The 18,010-nt window shown below is 43.3% G+C and overlaps 1 protein-coding gene and 2 long non-coding RNA genes across 17 annotated transcripts in view; 2 read left to right on the top strand and 1 right to left on the bottom strand.

The window, feature by feature from the left end:
* NRG1 (neuregulin 1) overlaps positions 1-5,634 on the top strand; it is a 384,342-nt gene extending 378,708 nt beyond the window's left edge. For all 13 annotated transcript variants that reach the window (XM_021380039.1, XM_021380040.1, XM_021380043.1 and 10 more), the window contains one exon: positions 528-5,634. In XM_021380039.1, coding sequence (XP_021235714.1) covers positions 528-1,179 — 652 coding nt within the window. In that variant the 3' untranslated portion in view covers positions 1,180-5,634. The remainder of the gene's footprint in view (positions 1-527) is intronic.
* Positions 2,459-9,060, bottom strand: LOC110389502. Of its 2 annotated transcripts, XR_002433258.1 has the most exons (4): positions 8,813-9,060; positions 8,149-8,213; positions 5,020-5,128; positions 2,459-2,831 (listed from the first exon to the last, which is right to left on the bottom strand). It is a non-coding gene; the product is annotated as an uncharacterized LOC110389502 (long non-coding RNA). The 2 variants fall into 2 exon arrangements; XR_002433257.1 differs by lacking the exons at positions 8,149-8,213; positions 8,813-9,060 and having other exon boundaries at positions 5,020-6,153.
* On the top strand, positions 9,112-15,933 carry LOC110389503. 2 transcript variants are annotated; one of them, XR_002433260.1, is made up of 4 exons: positions 9,134-9,222; positions 10,683-10,791; positions 15,061-15,200; positions 15,304-15,933. It is a non-coding gene; the product is annotated as an uncharacterized LOC110389503 (long non-coding RNA). The 2 variants fall into 2 exon arrangements; XR_002433259.1 differs by having other exon boundaries at positions 9,112-9,222; positions 15,061-15,933.

The raw sequence follows: 18,010 nt of genomic DNA, 5'->3' as shown, positions 1-18,010 counted from the left end.
GGTTTCCAGAAAAATGAATGTGCATGTACAGCAAAAGCCATTTCAGTGGTACTCCTGCAAGAGGGCTGTTCCTCAGTTCCCTTCCTTTCTTTCCTTTTATTCATTTGTATGTGCCCCAGATTCTACCAGAAGTGAGTGCGGCAGACATTTGAGAAAATACTTGCAAATCATTTAGTTTCTGGCAGTTCCCCAGTCTCTGAATCCCACTCCTGGATTCATTCCAGGAAATTATTCTGGCAAATAATTTACAGTATCTCCGTGGATCTTCTGAGGTGAATAGGTCTGGGGAATTTGCTCTGTTCCTCCTGCTCTGAAACATTTTTCACCAAAGTTCCAGAAGTCAGAGGTTTTATAGGCTCATATGATGTAAGAGTAATAGCAACAAGAATGTCTGAATGCTAAGGATGCACATGAGGGTGGTGAGCCTCTTCAGTGATTCTCTGCCCTGTTCTCTGCAGCCCACACAAGCAGCCATGTTCATGAGTCACCGCTTGTGTACACAACCTTCTCCCGTGTCTTTTTGTCAGGTATGTCTCAGCTATGACCACACCAGCTCGCATGTCACCCGTTGATTTCCACACTCCGACTTCTCCCAAGTCCCCTCCATCTGAAATGTCACCGCCAGTTTCCAGCTTGACCATCTCCATCCCTTCAGTGGCGGTGAGTCCCTTCGTGGATGAAGAGAGACCGCTGCTGTTGGTGACCCCGCCGCGGCTGCATGAGAAGTACGACAACCACCTTCAGCAGTTCAACTCCTTCCACAACAATCCCACCCATGAGAGCAACAGTCTGCCACCCAGTCCTCTGAGGATAGTGGAGGATGAGGAGTATGAGACCACGCAGGAGTATGAACCAGCACAGGAGCCTCCAAAGAAACTCACCAACAGCCGGAGGGTGAAAAGAACAAAGCCCAATGGCCATATTTCCAGCAGGGTAGAAGTGGACTCCGACACAAGCTCTCAGAGCACTAGCTCTGAGAGTGAAACAGAAGATGAAAGAATAGGTGAGGATACACCATTTCTTAGCATACAAAACCCCATGGCAACTAGTCTGGAGCCAGCCGCTGCGTATCGGCTGGCTGAGAGCAGGACTAACCCGGCAAATCGCTTCTCCACACCAGAAGAGTTGCAAGCAAGGTTGTCCAGTGTAATAGCTAACCAAGACCCTATTGCTGTATAAGACATAAACAAATCACATAGATTCACATGTAAAACTTTATTTTATATAATGAAGTATTCCACCTTTAAATTAAACAATTTATTTTATTTTAGCAATTCCGCTGATAGAAAACAAGAGAGGAAAAAGAAACTTTTATAAATTAAGTATACGTATGTACAAATGTGTTATGTGCCATATGTAGCAATTTTTTACAGTATTTCCAAAATGGGGAAAGATATCAATGGTGCCTTTATGTTATGTTATGTTGAGAGCAAGTTTTGTACAGCTACAATGATTGCTGCCCCGTAGTATTTTGCAAAACCTTCTAGCCCTCAGTTGTTCTGGCTTTTTTGTGCACTGCATTATAATGACTGGATGTATGATTTGCAAGAATTGCAGAAGTCCCCGTTTGCTTGTTGTGGAATCCCCAGATCAAAAAGCCCTGTTATGGCACTCCCGCCCTATCCACTTCACCAGAAAAAAAAAAAAAAAAAAAAAAAAAAAAAAAAAAAAAAGCTGAAAAAATAATGAAAAAAAAAAAACTGTTTTCTTCTCTAAGACATTTTATTTGCTTTCCGTATATGAAAAGAGTTTTGTCTGCTCTCTGTCAGCCAAAAGGTTTGCTTCATTGAGCACTGGGGTAATAGTAGATCCAACAGCATGCTACTATTAATTACAGCAGGATAACAAACAAAACAAAACAAAAAAAAACCTGCATTAAGTAATGTTACTTATAGAAAGGAAGTAATACTGTGATTTTAAACCAAATATATTATTAATCAGAGGTCAGCTTGTAATCACTAAGAGCTGCCATTTCATTATTTTCCAGATATTAATTGTTCTAGTTATCCCTTAGAAAACGGGTTTAGGTTAGCTGAGGCTTCGAACCCAATACTCTATTTAAAATCTAAAAAATTTAAAAAAAATTTAAAAAAGAAAAGAAAAAAAAAAGATTTATATTAGTTTAAGTTAATGGGGCAAATATTATAGCAGATATCTGTAACAAAGCAAGGAGGAGATCTAGCTGGAAAACAAATGCCACTAATAAAAGTGCAATCAGTTTTCACCTCTATTTTTTAATGTTGATTTTTAAAAGATGATTTATTCCTTTTTTTCCGCTCAGTTTTCTCCCTTTTCTTCTCCTCAAAAAGAACCCTGATAAGCTTCTAGCAATACCTTGTTAGCATTGCTTTTAGAGTAAGGGTTGTTCTTGGACACAGAAATTACTTTAAGGGAAACATTTATCTGCTGGATGGTTTAAAGTGGTAGGCAGTAGGAAGGACATAGCAAAAGCATGGAGTTCATTTCTAGCTGCTTTTATTGACTCCATTGTTCAGAGTGGAGGAAACAAGGCTGATGCAAAGTCCATTTGTGAAGTCAAGTACATCATGTTGGTTACAGCCGTGCTATGCATGGCTATTAGATATGAATGTCTATGTAGCCTGTGATGGCCTTGAAGTCTTTGACTAGTAATGAACAAGGGTGCTGTCAGTGCTGGAGCTGTTGCATCCGTTCAGACAGAATCAAATGGCCTCTTTTGCACTGAATTCCTATCCATTTAGTCAGGGTCGCTCTGCCTCTTCTCTTCTTTTGATTTTTGTTGTGTTCAGTTGGCACAGCATAGACTCAGGATTGATGTGGAAAACAAATGTTTTTCCTAGACTCCGGGGATTCTGAAAATGAGAACATATGTTCTACAGGTATTACTGGACTCTAAATAAGAGCCATGTCAAGAGAACAAGAATTTCAGCCAAACTACACTCATCCTTTGGGCCATGTCCTGGTCCCAGTTAAATGAAGAGAAATAAGTCAAAGAAATGTTGTGATACGTAAACCCAAGGAACTAAAGTCCTGACTCAGTAAATTGTTCAAGCATATGCTTACGCTAATCCCAGCAAAAGTTATCTTCAGCATGTGCTAGACTCCCATTGACGCATCCGGCGTATGCATAAAGTTAAGCATGTGCTTAAGAGTTTTGCTGAACACAATGTCCTATTGGTTTGAGACCTGAAAGCAAAGTCCAGTAAATGAAGCTCTTTATCAGGAGGATGAAAATCTCACTGTAGAGATGAAGCACGTCACACTATTAAGAATATAGAGGAATCCATCTGACCACCAGATTCAACAGAAAGGGAACAATGAACTTAGAATAGGAAGAAAATGATGACAAAGTTGGATGCTAGGATGTTGGCAGTCAAAGCAAAAGGTTGGAAAGCTAGTACAGCTTTGGACTACATGGTGGCTGAAATAGCACTGCTTATTTGAGAAGTCTATGGCAGACGGCAAAGCTTGGCAACTACAAACTGTCTGGACTCAAGTCCCCTTTGCCGTTTTTTCCCTAGCTGGCATGTACTTGAACACACTTTGCCTTTGCAGACCAGAACAAAAGCTCTGTACAAATTCTAGATACCATACACTCATTTTCATCCCCTTAGTCATGCCTGTTTATCTGCAATCCCATGCAGCAGTACATCCACCTCCCCAGTAACTGCGGCTCAGTAGCACAGAGGGCCAGGTGAACTTTCCTTATGCAGACCACCAGTTTCCAAAGGATTTGCGCTCTTGAGTTTCCAGAGGCACTTGAAAATCTGTACTTTCAGTAAGGTTTCTGGTACTGCAACAATCTTACAAGACGGATGAGCCAGAAAAAAGAGGGCAGAGGAACAAGAGATTGGTCCCCAAATCACCCATTTTAGTGGCAGAATAGAGATTATAATGCAGGGCTTTCATAATCTCCTCCAGTATAGATCACCCACAAGGCCAGCTCACATTCAGGGGTCTGTGATATCCCGGATAGATTAATCAGGATGGAAAGGTAGCTTGTTTTGAAGTGGAGTAAATTATTTGGCTACCAAATAAGGTCAGTACAAAAGGAAGCAGCAATCACATGCCTGGGAGCTGGATACGCATTATTTATTCAGTGTGGATCTAGGGGAAAATGTCACACCTCTTCTGTTGCAGTGCCTCAATGTGTTGTGCAGTCTCTGCTCCCCCCCCCCCCCAGGTACATACAGTAGTATATTGAAGAGTAAGCATGAAATTAGGCTGGGGACTTCACATGGACCTAAGAACAAGAAAATACAATTGGGGATATGGCTGCCTAAGCCCTTAGGTCTTTGGGGAGAACCCAGCCTTACAGCACAACTCATGCAACAGAGAGTTATGGGAGTTGCCCTGGCTTGGCACTCACAGAAGTGGAAGCAGGACACAGCCTCTCCCCTCTGGACTTGTTTTTGGCATACTGTGAGGATGGTAGGCATCGTGAACATCAGTCAAGTCCATACCCCAAGGTTAGCAAGTCTACATGGCCACAGGTTCTGCTGGCAGGCTGCAGCCATCTCCTGCTGGCCTAGGTGCTGCGGACTGCAGCAATGCAGAGCAGAGCCAGCAAGTGCCTACAGGGACGTCCAGCTCCCCTGGGGGATGTTCACTTCATTACCCGGACCTCTGAGCTAGGCAGTCTCAACATACTTGTGCCAGGTTGTTCAGATTGTCCTCTTTAATTTCCATGTCATTTAATTTGAGCCGTGAGCTTTCCCTGTGCGTTTATTTATATGCAGAAGTTCTCCAGGATAAAAGGCTTTGTTTAAGGCTGTGTAGCTGGAAGATACTGTGCACAACCTGGCACAGCCTGTCTGTTCAGCTCATGTAGAACATTACAGCTCCACAGAAGTTTTATTATAAAAGAGAAAAACCTAATTCCTCCTTTTGGCCCACATATTCCCTTCCTCACTTGAGCCACCCCAACACCCCCAGATTTGAGAGATCAATCACTGCCTTTATCAGGGAACCAGGGAAGTTCAGTCCTCCAAAACAATACTCCATCTCCTTGTTTCTCTCACACACACCACAAGCAGTTACCTGAACATCCAGGACAGCGAACTTGTGTTCCTTCAAAGGACACATCTCAACCTGTTGGACACTTCCTGGCTCTGCAGTGTGGCTACATACCATCAGCTGGGACTTACTTCTAGTAAGAAACAAAAAAAGCACCTATGAAATGCTGCAGAGAAGGGCAGACAAAGAACATGGCCAATTATCATCATTTGTAATTCTCTATTCTATTGTAAATACATCTTGTACATACTTGGATGTTTTCATCATTTACTGTCTTTATGGATTATGTGTTAAATAAGACTCTCTTAGTTTATTGTGTAACACTGTAAATAACATAACGTCCTTTATTATTTATGCATAGTCATCTAACACGCGGAGAAAGTTATCCTCATATTATTTTAAGATATATGTCAAAAATATGTTGCATTTTTCTTTTTGCTTTGAAAAAATATTGTAATATATCCTCTTTTTCCCCTCTATTCCTTTAAAAGAAAAAAGAATGCTAATTTATTGTTCAGGAGAGAAAGGGGATGTAACTGAAAGGCAAACTGTTCAAAGAACATGCTATGGAAGCCACAAGCTACTGATAAACTAAAGAATTTATTATCCCAAATACAGCAATAAGTAATTGTTGATTTATTAAGGTTTTGTTATTCATTTTCAGTAAAAGAGGTGCTGGATTAAGTTTTTCATGTATTGTACTGGCGCAGCTGCTCAGCAGACTGTGTCGGGCCACTAGCCACCATCTTTCTGGATTCAAATGTTATCGTAAAGAGCTTGTTTTGCCTAGTTCCAGGTCTGCTCTAGAGACTTTATGCATTGTGGGCCACTGTTCCCTGTGTTTTCTAGCTTCTCCCTATGGAGGTTTCTGGCAGACATTTCTGTTCCTAGGTAAAACAATCATAGTTTCTTAAATTAGAGTGATTAGATTTACAGTGACCGTTGTCACCAAGCTGGGGTAGCAGGGGAGGTGGGAGAGTGGGGACTACTCTGTGAATGTCACCTCACTGCTCAGCAACAGTCAAAATAAACAAAACAGATGCTAGGAATTATCACAGGGCATCACCATAACACAGTATAAATTCATTGTTAAGTGTAATTAGTGGTTCTGGTCTCAGAATAGAAGTAGTATGATTGGAAATGGTTTAGAGGGCAAGAAGTGTGAACAAATACCTGGAGACAGTGTGGTATGTGGGACACTGAGTAAACTGGGACTCATTAGTCTGGAAGAAGGGACAGCTGAGGAGTGGTATCACAAAGATCCATGAAAACGTACTTATCTTGTAGATAACAGGAAAGGATTGGTTGTTCAGTATCTTCTAATACAACTGAGGTACCTGAGGTCTCAAACAAAACTTGAGTGCCATATTCAAAAAGACATGGTTCTTTACAATGAAGAATAGGGAACTTGGAGAACTCCTTGCTGCAAGATCCATGGTGTTTCTGTGGTCTTAAGGGGTGCCCAGATCTCAGACAGTAATCCAGTGAAGAATTACTAAACTCACAGAAAGCACATGAGATTTGGGAAGTACCTAAACTGAAAATAAGTGGACACTATGTAATCACGGAGTCATATAAACATAGAATGGTTTGGGTTGGAAGGTATCTTTAAGATCATCTAGTTCCAGCCTCCCTGGTATAGGCAGGGACACCTCCTGCTAGACCAGGTTGCTCAAACCCCATCCAGCCTGGCCTTTAATGCTTCCAGGGAGGGGGCATTCACAGCGTCTCTGAGCAACTTGTTCCAGTGTCTCACCACCCTCACAGTAAAGAATTTCTTCCTACTATCTAGGCTAAATCTACCTAATTCCAGTTTAAAACCATTTCCCCTTGTCCTGTTGCTATATGCGCTCATAAAAACTCCCTCTCCAGCTTTCCTGTAGCCCCCCTTCAGGCACTGGATGGCCGCCATAAGGTCCTCCGGGAGCCTTTTCCTCTCCAGACTGAAGACACCCAGGTCTCTCAGCCTGTCCTCATAGAGGAGGTGCTCCAGCCCTCTGATCATCTTTGTGGCCCTCCTCTGGACCCCCTCCAACAGCTCCATGTCCTTCTTGAGTTGGGGGCCTCAGAACTGAGCACAGTGCTCCAGGTGGGGTCTCACGAGAGCAGAGTAGAGGGGGAGAATCACTTCCCTTGACCTGGTGGTCATGCTTCTCTTGATACAGCCCAGGATATGGTTGGCATTCTGGGCTGCAAGCACACAGTGCCAGTTCATGTCAAGTCTTTCATCAACCAGCACTCCCAAATCCTTCTCCTCAGGGCTTCTCTCAAGCCATTCTCTGCCCAACCTGTATCTGTGCTTGGGATTGCCCCAACCCAGGTGCAGGACCTTGCACTTGACCATGTTGAACTTCATGAGGTTGACACAGGCCCAACTCTCAAGCCTGTCCACATCCCTCTGGATAGCATCCCTTCACTCTAGTGCATCAACTGCATCACTCAGCTTGGTGTTGTCTGCAGACTTGCTGAAGGAGCACTTGATCCCACTGACTGTGTTGCCTACAAAGATGTTAAATAATACCAGTCCCAGCACTGATTGCTGAGGAATGCCACTCATCACTAGTCTCCACTTGGACATTGAGCCATTGGCCGCAACTCTCTCAGTGCGACCAGCCAGCCAGTTCCTTATCCAGCGAGTGGTCTATCTATCAAATCCATTTTTCTCCAATTTGGCAACCAGGATGTTATGCAGGACAGTGTCAAACGCTTTGCACAAGCCCAGGTAGCTGAGGACAGTTGCTCTTCCCTTATCCAGTGGCACTGTAACTATCATAAAAGGCTACCAAGTTTGTCAGGCATGACTAGTTGATTACCACCAATCACTTCATCTTTATTTTCCATGTGCCTTGGTAGGGCCTTCAGGAGGATCTGCTCTATGATCTTGCCAGACACAAAGGTGAGACTGTGCCAAGCACAGAGGTGAGACTACAAGGTAGAAGTACTTCCCCTGCACTTAACTTTCTGCATCTATCTGCCAGCCTTGGAGAGTGAGCAGGCCGGACAGCTGAAAAGGTTGTCCTTGTATTGTCCTTGTAATATTTGATATTAGTATAATGAAGTTATTTACTCTTGACGAGGGTTAAGTAAGAGGAGGAAAGGTGGGCAAAAGAGATGGGAAAACACAAAGACATCTTACATGTCTTTCACATCTACCTGTTCCCAGGTCCAGTAGCGTTGCTCTGAGAAGCCAGTCTCCACCGGCACTCTCACAGGCCTTTCTTGAGTAGGAGAGGAAGGGAGAGGATTTATGAACTTAAGTAATGAACTTAAGTAACAGGCCTTAAGTAACTCAGAGTCAGAGGAACTAAGGACTTAATATCATGTTTGACATGGACAATATTTAGAGTGCTTTAGGAACCTCACTCTTTTGTGTCTCAGATGAACATTCTTACAAAAATGTTATTCTTCACTCCATGCTGTCTTTAACCTATCATCTCTCTCTGTCAAGCTCCTGCCTCTGAGCTTCCCCACAAGTTCTGAATGCAGATGGCCTCAGAACAATGGAGAAATAAATACCGTCTCCTCATTTCTGCAGCCTAGAACAGGGTATGCTATTTGTGTGCAAATTCCACTCAGTTATGAACCAGGGATTTGGGCAACACATTTTCCAAGCTAGTTCTGTCTGCCTCAGCTACAGATGACAGGAATAAAGCTATTTTGAATGCCTAGAGAAACTGGTTGCTGCTGGTAAATCTGTTGCCTGAGTGTGCTAAGCAAGGCAATACAGGCTGTTTTCAGGTTACAAGTCGAAAAACTCCTCTTTAGTGATAATAGACCCTAAAGAATGCCCCTGGGAACACTTCACAGTTCATTTTACCATTCTGAAACAAGACAGGGTGTTGGGGTTTTCTGATCCCAGAGCGTCTCTTTTGCTTGATGCTGTGATGTTATGATGGAGTCATTACAGATTAGCCCTTATGAGGAAGGTTCTACTGATTGCAAAATTATTCCTAATGTCTCCAGATTAAGTCTGGCAGAGCAAATGTTATGAATCACTAGTGGGGTTAAGGCAAGTTTCACACCTCCCAGCAACAACTTGCTGGAATGTTGTCAGGCCTAAGCACACCTACAACTGCTGTGATGTCAATGACATACAGCATAATGCATCTCTCTCCACCAGGGGGTATTTAGAGTTCTGCACTGCAGGGACCCAAGACAAAGATGTCAACATGTACAGAATTCCCCTTCCAAGCTAGACCTCACTTTCTAAGCCTTTAGTTCCAAGAGGTAACCTAGCATCAACTTCAGCTGGAAACTGGGCTTTTAAAAATAATGGCAGCTGCTTCTGAAGTTTCCGTTTTATTTCTTCCCCTTGGGGACAGCAGTATATAGAAATCACCCAAAGTAAGCTCAGCTCTTCTGATGACAGCAGCAGAGGAGGTGACAAGGGAGTCGTTGCAGTGTTACACGTTCTTCAGCTGGTAGGGAGTACTGTGATTGTTAACAACTGATTAAATCATTACTCTGCTAATGGCCAATTTGGAACCAAGCTTCAGAAACCAAACATTGTGTGGGAGGTATTTTAACTTACCCTGCACATTGCTGTGGACAATTGGGTGATTTGTTCTCTGAGTGTACACACACATACACAGTCTCCCAATTTACTGTAATGATTTCCTGATGTTTGGTGCATGCTCAGTGACAGGAAAGGAAAAATGCTTCCACAGGGCCAATGAACAGCTGCAAAACTCTGCATCCAGGAGGAAACACCTTTGGCACCACAGAGGAAAAAAAAACGTATGAGGGTGGTATTTGACCCATACAGCTGTGAAGGCATTGAAAGGGAATGACTCCTTCTCCCCTCATTGGGCAGAGTGGATGATATCTTGCAGAGAAGCTGTCAGTAGGGCCAGGACTGAGATGGGTCTTGTGTGGTGGAGGAGCGAAGGGACTCAGCCTAATGCCCGGGGTTGCTGTGTGTCTCTCATTTCATTGAAATAACCCAAAGTAAAAAGAATGCATCCAAAACCGAAGAGTTACTGAAGATGCCCAAGTAATGAGCTCATGGACCTCTCTATAAGCAGCAAAGAGAGAAAATCTCAGAAGGATAATTCTCCCTTCTGAGTTCTGGCTCTCAGGAGGTACCAGTCTCATGGTCCGCATTGTATACTAACTACCCCAAAGCTGAGGGTAAGATGACTCAAACCCTCCACAGAAACAGAAAATAAGCTGCGGAATCTGTACGAACAGAGTCAGATACTTGTGTTTACAGAGTCTTTCCTGGAAAGAGCAACGGGAACTACTAATGCTGTGAAAGCAGTAACACAAAACTGTAATAAATAAAGGCAATTTACATGAATGTCACAGTAAAAATTCAGGAGCCTGCAGTTCAGCATCCAATTTTAAAATTACCACCTAGGAAAAGCTCTAGGAAACAAAAGAATGCCACCATGGTGTTACACAAGACTTTCTAGCCATTAAAAATCTTGTAATTCTGGCATGCTAGCATTTACACACACCATTTGACCATATGAAATGAAAACGTGACATTTCTCTGAAGGCTAAAGGATTCTGAAATAAAGCTCAAAGTAATAAAACTCCAGAATAAGAACTGGCAGGTCAAGATGCTTGTTTCTCTCCTATAATTAGCAGTTTAATTTTCATGGTACCAAATCATGCACCCTGGGTCTTTTCAATGAAATCAGAAAGGAACTCTTATACTTTTACCCCTCTTACTTTCATTCCAGCTGCCAAACTCTTTCGAAGCAGACTTGAATGGCTTGTTACAAACAGCTTTACCAAATCCAAAGAGGAAATTATGATTACTGAAGTCCAAGTAACAGGGTTGTCCTCAAGGTAATTCTGCCCTCAGATCTTTCCTTTGTCTGTCTGATACAATCTGGAACCTATCTGAATATTTCTGTGCCTCAATTAATTCATTGCAAATGCCATTTAAGGACTTCAGATAGTCAATCACAGTATTTTTAGTAAACTTCACTGTGGCAACATATTACCGTTTCTGTGGGTTTCATATAGCAAGGTTTTCCATCCAGCAGCCCTGTAACTCCATTTAGCTGACATGCATTCTACTGGCTCAGTAGCAAAACAGCTTTTGGTGTTGTCCCTAGGTAACCACAATAGGTTCTCAGCTGCAGGAGAATAGCGTCCTTGCTGCTTGTTCCTTCCGTATTTCACCAGGATCAGTGTCAGCATATAGTTCTGAGATCTCCCTTGGAGGTACTCCTTGGCGGAAAGTCTGGAGGTGCTACATTTTTCTCTTTCCCAACCACCCTCTTGTATGTATGCATCACATCTTTCAGATATAAGAAAATGAAAAGAGCTTTTTTTTGGGAGGGGAGTGAAGAGAAAGAAGAACAAAGGGGTTGCTAATGACTTGCAGAAAAAAACTTTACAACCAGGGAAAGCTATAAAGCAGGTATGTTTGTTACAGTGCTGTGCCCACACACCAGGTGCAGGGGGGTATCCCCATCCTAGCTTGCACAACGAAAGGCAGAAAACTTCCATATTTAAAGATCAAAATCATACATGTTCATAGCATTCCTGAAGGAGGGAGTGACTATTACAATTAATTCCAAGAATTCATTATAATACACTCCACCCCAGAGTCATGCCCTTTGAGCACGCGTAGTGCCTCCTGGTGGTCGTATTCTGGGGTCGTGGGGATGAAGGCCGTATCTCTTCCTCACTGTGTACTCTTGACCTTGGCACGGTTAAAGAGGGTAATCCAGCTTCGGCTGGTTTTCTTCAGGATGTAGTCTCCAGTTCAGTTCCAACGACCAATCAGCAACTTCTAGGTTTCCTTGCCCCATTAACCCACATCCATCTTCTATTGTTTGTTTGAAACTGTATTCTAACCCTTTCCTCCCTCACTATGAGGTCCTGTCTTGGAAGTAAAAGAGAAAGAATCTGGCCATTAAGCACTTATTTTGCTTAGTTTGGTACATTTGCCAAGCAGGGTACCATTTATCACAAGATAAGATGATGGGAGACATGCCATACTGCCTGTGGAACAGGGTAATTCTGTTCTTCAGAGCACAGGTTCAAAACCTGTTGCAGCCAAGGACTAGAACCCACACATCTGATTGAGCTCAGAGCTCCAAAAAGTCTTCATTGCTCCAAGAAAGCCATCTGAGAGCACTTCAGTGCATCATGCCCAAGGCATGTGTGGAGGTTCCAAAGGTCAGCCATTCTTGGCTGCAGCTTGCTATCAGGGGTGTTCAGCGGCTGTCAGGGAAGCCCTTTGGCATGGAGACACCCATCTGGGGCTTTCTTCCTGCACAGAGAAGAACCAGGATCTCAGCAGTGGTCCTTGTGCCTGGAGGAGGAGGAAACAAATATGCAGCTTGACTTTCTGTGTGTTGGCCTGAAACCAGACACTGTCAATACTCTGCTATGACAGCTATGGTAGTAAGGATTACTTCGGAACAGTGGCATCCAGCGATTTGGAGGCTGAACGATTTCTTGCACCAAAGAGCAAATATTTTCCCTGATTTCTTGGAGGAGTGACGGGTAGGAGCTGAGATGAACTGCAGTGGAAACTTTCAGCATGCAAACTGGGTTAGTCCTCAAACGAACAGGGTCAGAGGCAGGAGAGTAGATGCTCTATCTCACCTACAACCAACACAGAGCCTCAGCTTGCTCCTGAAAGCAAATGCATCAAAGCCTCTTTGGGAGAGGAGAGGATTTAGTTTTAATAGTGCTGTTTCTTGGTAGCTGTGGTAGAGACAACAAGGTCACAGTTGTCCATATACACCCAAGCAGACAGACATGAGCGTCCAGTGACTGTAATTCTGTAACCAGCTGTCCTATCCAGCCACAGATAAACTTTGTACCTATGTGGCAAGAACTTGATGGAAGTTATCCACTGCCGCTGCAAGACATCAGTTTTGTCTAAAGCATATAACTGCACTCATCAAAAGTGTAAAATCTCCCAGAGGACTCAGTAATTGTATTACCTCAGATCTCTGAGAGTCCCAGAGATTTTGCAAGCTGGTGTCTCACAAAAGGGAGAGGATATCCCCTGTGCTGCTGGTGGTAAAGCAGTGGTGATAGCATGGAGCTTATCATGCACTGCCAACTTAGGCTACTGAGCTACGCTCCTGTAAAGATTTTGAAGTTCTAGTCAAGCTCTCTGATAAGATCGCTAACTTGAATCTACCAGCCTGGGGGTGCCTGTGTGAGAGGTGGCAAGGCACTCAGTAATTCACATTTCCAGGAACTGCTAAGCTGTCTTTATGGGTAAACCTTGTGGTGCTAACTCCTTTTTTGTACTTAGGCTACTAAATTATCAACCACTCATCTCCCCAGGATATCTCGGTCATGCATATAAAAATAACCCATGCCATGTACGCTGAGTACTGCTTCTCTGGAACAGCCTTTTGCACAATTACATTAAATGTTAGAAATGTTTGAGGTCATATTCTGTAGGAGGTTTGGAAAAGTGCTTTAAAATAGTTGGACAAAAAGAATCCTGCTTATGTATCATTAATGCTTAATTAGTCCCTGCCCAGAGCAGAAGTTGTTCTCTTTAACACAGAAATGAAGATAACCAGGTTAAATGCATAGTTTTCACCCCAGCCTTCCCAGGAGAAACGTGGATACATTTCTTGGTCTTTGAAGACTAATGACTTGCCCTGGGGCAGAAAACCTTCTATAATGAGTACAGCCCTCATTTATATGTGCTGATTAGCCTCAATATCACCACAGTTCCGTCATGCAGATGAGCGCTCTGCAGCTTCTCAAATGATAATGAATGTTCCTGTCTTCATTCACAAATCTGTACAGGTTCTGCAATGGCATGAATAACTGCTTTGTTAATATCAATCACTGACGCAATTACTGGGATTAAAAATAGGATTGCTATTGGAATTAATATCAGGGATAGTGATAATGTCACAGGGCTGTATAGTATTACACTTGAAATCTGTTATCCCGAGCATCCTTTTAGGATCTCTGTCAGCTAATGTGCCACAAGTGTCAGGTGTAAATGGCATGTCTTGAGTATGAAATATGCATACCACACATTGTCCCAGTTCTCAGTAGGACCCTGGGACAAAAATACATCTGAGCCTTGTGCAGCTCATAGAAAAGAGAAAGATGCCTCAAGGCCCTTGCTGGCAGTTCTAACATAACAAAATTCTTTGGAGTCCCAAGTAATATGGGTTGATCTTGTTCCATGATTGCTAGTACTCAGAAGATGAATTTTTAGGATGCATGCAATATACGCTATGGCCAACTTTGAAGATGGGAAGAAAACAGCATCTCTGTGGTGCTCCCATTTCCTATGGACTTCCTAGTATGTCTGCTTGGACATTTCTATGTGGGATAGGGCAAGCAGCTGAGTAGCAGTGAGTATCTAGAATCTTCAGAGAAGGAATGCAAGAACAGTTCAGATAGCATAAATGGAAATGTGTGGCATGATCTTCTTGCTAATGAGAGAGAGTAAGAATTCTACAAATATATAATATGAGGAAAGCCATAAAAACTGTTAGGGACAGTACCACAGGCTTTTGGGCTGAATAGCTGGAAGTTGCAGTTCTCCTTTAAGCCCATACATGGGACCTGTTCCTTTAAACCTTGCATGCCACAGTCCTAAGGCAATGGTGTGACACCAGCGTGTCAGTCCAAACTGGACATTTCTGTTTGTATTGCTATGATCCACAGTCCTACTGTACTGGTACTCCGTTCTTCTTGTGCCCAGACAATTCTCACAAGCTGGCACTGTGTTCTTCATCGTGGGGATACCTAGATTGACCCCTTGCTATCTTGCGCAAGACACTGCAAGGAGTTAATCAAGCACAGGTTTCTTATGTGTCACTGAAGCTACCTTTTGTACCCAGAAGTCCTATCACAACATCAGACTCTGATTTTGGTTCTTTGGAGTTTCTCCCTTCTTATGAAATGTATTTACTACCCCTGGAAATGCATAGTCTGCTAGCTGGCTCTAGCTGTACCCAACTGAGGACTGAGGCATGGGACCCCATCAAGAAAAATGTGGAAGCTCTTGTGTCCTATGTTCCAATATTATCCGTAGGTTAGAGGTGTCTGACACTACTCCAGGTCTGAAATCTGTTCTAAGAAGGATATCTTGCTCCTTTCTCCTAGGTCTCCTTAGAGGGATCTAGATCATCTATCTACACAAGCACATCCAGAGACCTTCTAGAGCTGCTGGGATATGTATTTTCCACATTCTTCTCCAGACTTGACAGGGATTGTGGAGAAATGATCCAAGAGATGACATTTGTGTAGGTAGCAAAGGCCAAAAGCAAAAGAATGCTTTGAGTAGTTCACAGAAAGCTTATTCTGGAGAGGCTGTGCACAGCAGCCATCTTTCTTGTGTTTCCTAAGTTAACAGGATCTCCTAAGTTATCATCAGGAGCACTTGCCTAGCCACCAAGAGGGTGTACTAAGAGGAGGAAAAAGAATGATTGGAATACTGAATTATCCAGCTCCCCAAGGTCAACGATTGGTTTTGAAGAAGCAGACAGTACTTACTTCTCCACTGCAAGTAGTTGTGCACAGTGACCAGGAAGACTCCACAAGAAACTATGCCAGCATGATCTGCTCTGGAGGAAAATAGACATGATATGAATAGTCCCATTCAGGCAGTGAGAGATTCTGCTGCAGTCTGCTTTGCTACAGCGCCAGGAGGAGGGGAGAGATCTGATGGTTTCCTGGCAGGCTGAGATCCTCCATGGCAGAAACAAAATGAAAATGAGTTTCTGCAATTACTGGTATTATGCTTCCAGAAATTGAAGCTTTCCAACTTTTACCCCAAGGACTGAGTAAGAGTGACTTAACTCATTGGCTAGGGCATATCTATATGGTGGTCCACTAACAAGGCATAGGCCGTGTGCCAATTAACTGACCTGTGTGATGTCTGAATTATGCTTATTAGAATATACTTGTGTCCTTGCTGCTCTGACTTTTCCATACTTATGAGTAGAAATACATGCATCTTCCAAAACAACACATAAACACTGAGTCTACTCCTCAGTATATTTGTCCTGGTTACCATGTGTCTAATTCTACTCTGATCTCAGAGAACAAAAACATAAACTGCTAGAAAACAAAACTGTTTCTCACACCCAAACTGTGTCAAAGTTCTATGTGTTGGACTTCTGCCCATTTAATTCCTCTCCAATATCACAGCTTAACTTCTGGGTGGTTACAGAGAAAGCAGCTTCCTGTAACAGCGTTGTTCCAGTCTTGCCACGCATTATCCAGCTGACACTGCTTTTCAATTTCAGTGTACTGATGAATGTACTTCTGGAGAAGGGTTGCTGGCAAATCACTTGGCATCTACTTTCTGCCCCACAGGACCATGAGGGTAGGGTTTTCCTGAGGTGTGCTGTGGACATCTTGCAAGGACTGCCTCTATTAGTAAGGTTCCTGGCTGTGTTTTGACATTGCCAGTTACATTGCTGCTTCAGTCACCACAGAATATAGAAAAGTAATGTCTCAGCTCAGAGGCTCAGTTAGGCTGTTCTGAACTATTCTCACAGTACAGCTATTACTATTTGGAAAGCAAAGTGGTTGATACTGCCAGAAAAGACCTTGTATGCTAGCCATAAGGAAGGGTGCACATCACCTTAAGAAGACCTGTGTGTTTTAGGGACAGGCATTTTAATGCTGAAGATGGACCAAGGCAGTCAGTTTCTTCAGTGGTCTACCTTGTTCCTTACAGCTTACCCAACCCCAACTACCTGTCATGGGCAGGGTTGCCACCCACCAGCTCAGGCTGCCCAGGGCCCCATCCAACCTGGCCTTGAGTGCCTCCAGGGATGGGGCACCCACAGCTTCCCCGAGCAGCTTGTGCTGTACTCACCCTCTTAGTAAAGAATTTATTCCTAATTTCTAATCTACAGATAGCTTCTTCTAGCTTAAAACTGTTACTCCTATCATCACACTCCCTAATAGAGTCCCTTTCCAGTTTTCTTGCAGGCCCTCTTTATGTATCACTGTAAGGTCTCCTTGCAGCCTTCTTTTTTCTAGGCTAAATAACACCAGCTCTCAGCCTGTGTTTGTAAGAGAGGTGCTCCAGGTCTCTGATCATCTTCACGACCCTCCTCTGGACTTACTCTAACAGGTCTATTTTTTTTTAATGTTGTGGTCTCCAAGCCTACACACAGTAGTATTCCAGGTGAAATCTCTTCAGAGTGGAGTAGAAGTGAATCACCCCCCTCAACCTGCTAGCTACATTTCTTTTGATGCAGCCCAGGATACATTGGCTTTCTGGGCTACATCACACACTGCTGACTCATGTCCAGCTTTTCATCCATCGGTGCCTTAGTCTTTTTCTGGAAGGCTGCTTTCAATCCGCTCATCACTCCATCTGTACTGACAGTGGAAATAGCCGCAAACCAGGTGCAGGACCTTGCAGCTGGCCTTGCTGAACCACACAAAGCTCACACAGGCCCGCCTCTCAGGACTATCAAGGTCCCTCTGGATAGCATCCTTTTCTCCAGCACGTTAACCTCAACATTCAGCTTGGTGTCACCAGCAGACTTGCTGAGGGTGCACTTGATCCTACTCTCAATGGGATTTTTAAGATGCTAAATAATACTGGTTCCAGTACAGACATCTGAGGGACACTGCTCATCACTGGTCTCCACTTGGACATTGAATTGTTGACCACAACTCCTTGCGTGCAACCATTCAGCGCTACCCACTCAGTGGTCCATCAGTCAAATCCACATCTCTTCATTTTAGAGAAAAGGATGTCACGCAGGACATTGTCTAATGCTTTCCACAAGTCAGTGTAGATGACACCAGTTGCTGTTCACTTATTCACTAATGCTGTAAGCCTGTCATAGAAGGTCACCAAATTTGTCAGGTATAATTTGCCTTTAGTGAAGCCATGCTAGCTGTCACCATTCACCTCTTTGTTTTCCATGAGCCTTACTTAGCTTTGTTTCCAGAAGACTGAGTGGTCTGCATCGCTCCATGGGTCTTCCTTTTTTCCCTTTTTAAAAATCGGTTTTATATTTCCCCTTTTCCAGTCATTGATATCTTCACCAGACTGCCATGACTTTTAAATATAATGGCTTAGCAA

The sequence above is a fragment of the Numida meleagris genome, chromosome Z (genome assembly GCF_002078875.1).
Source record: "Numida meleagris isolate 19003 breed g44 Domestic line chromosome Z, NumMel1.0, whole genome shotgun sequence".
Classification (NCBI taxonomy): Eukaryota; Metazoa; Chordata; class Aves; order Galliformes; family Numididae; genus Numida; species Numida meleagris.
This window is presented reverse-complemented; position numbering and strand designations above follow the sequence as displayed.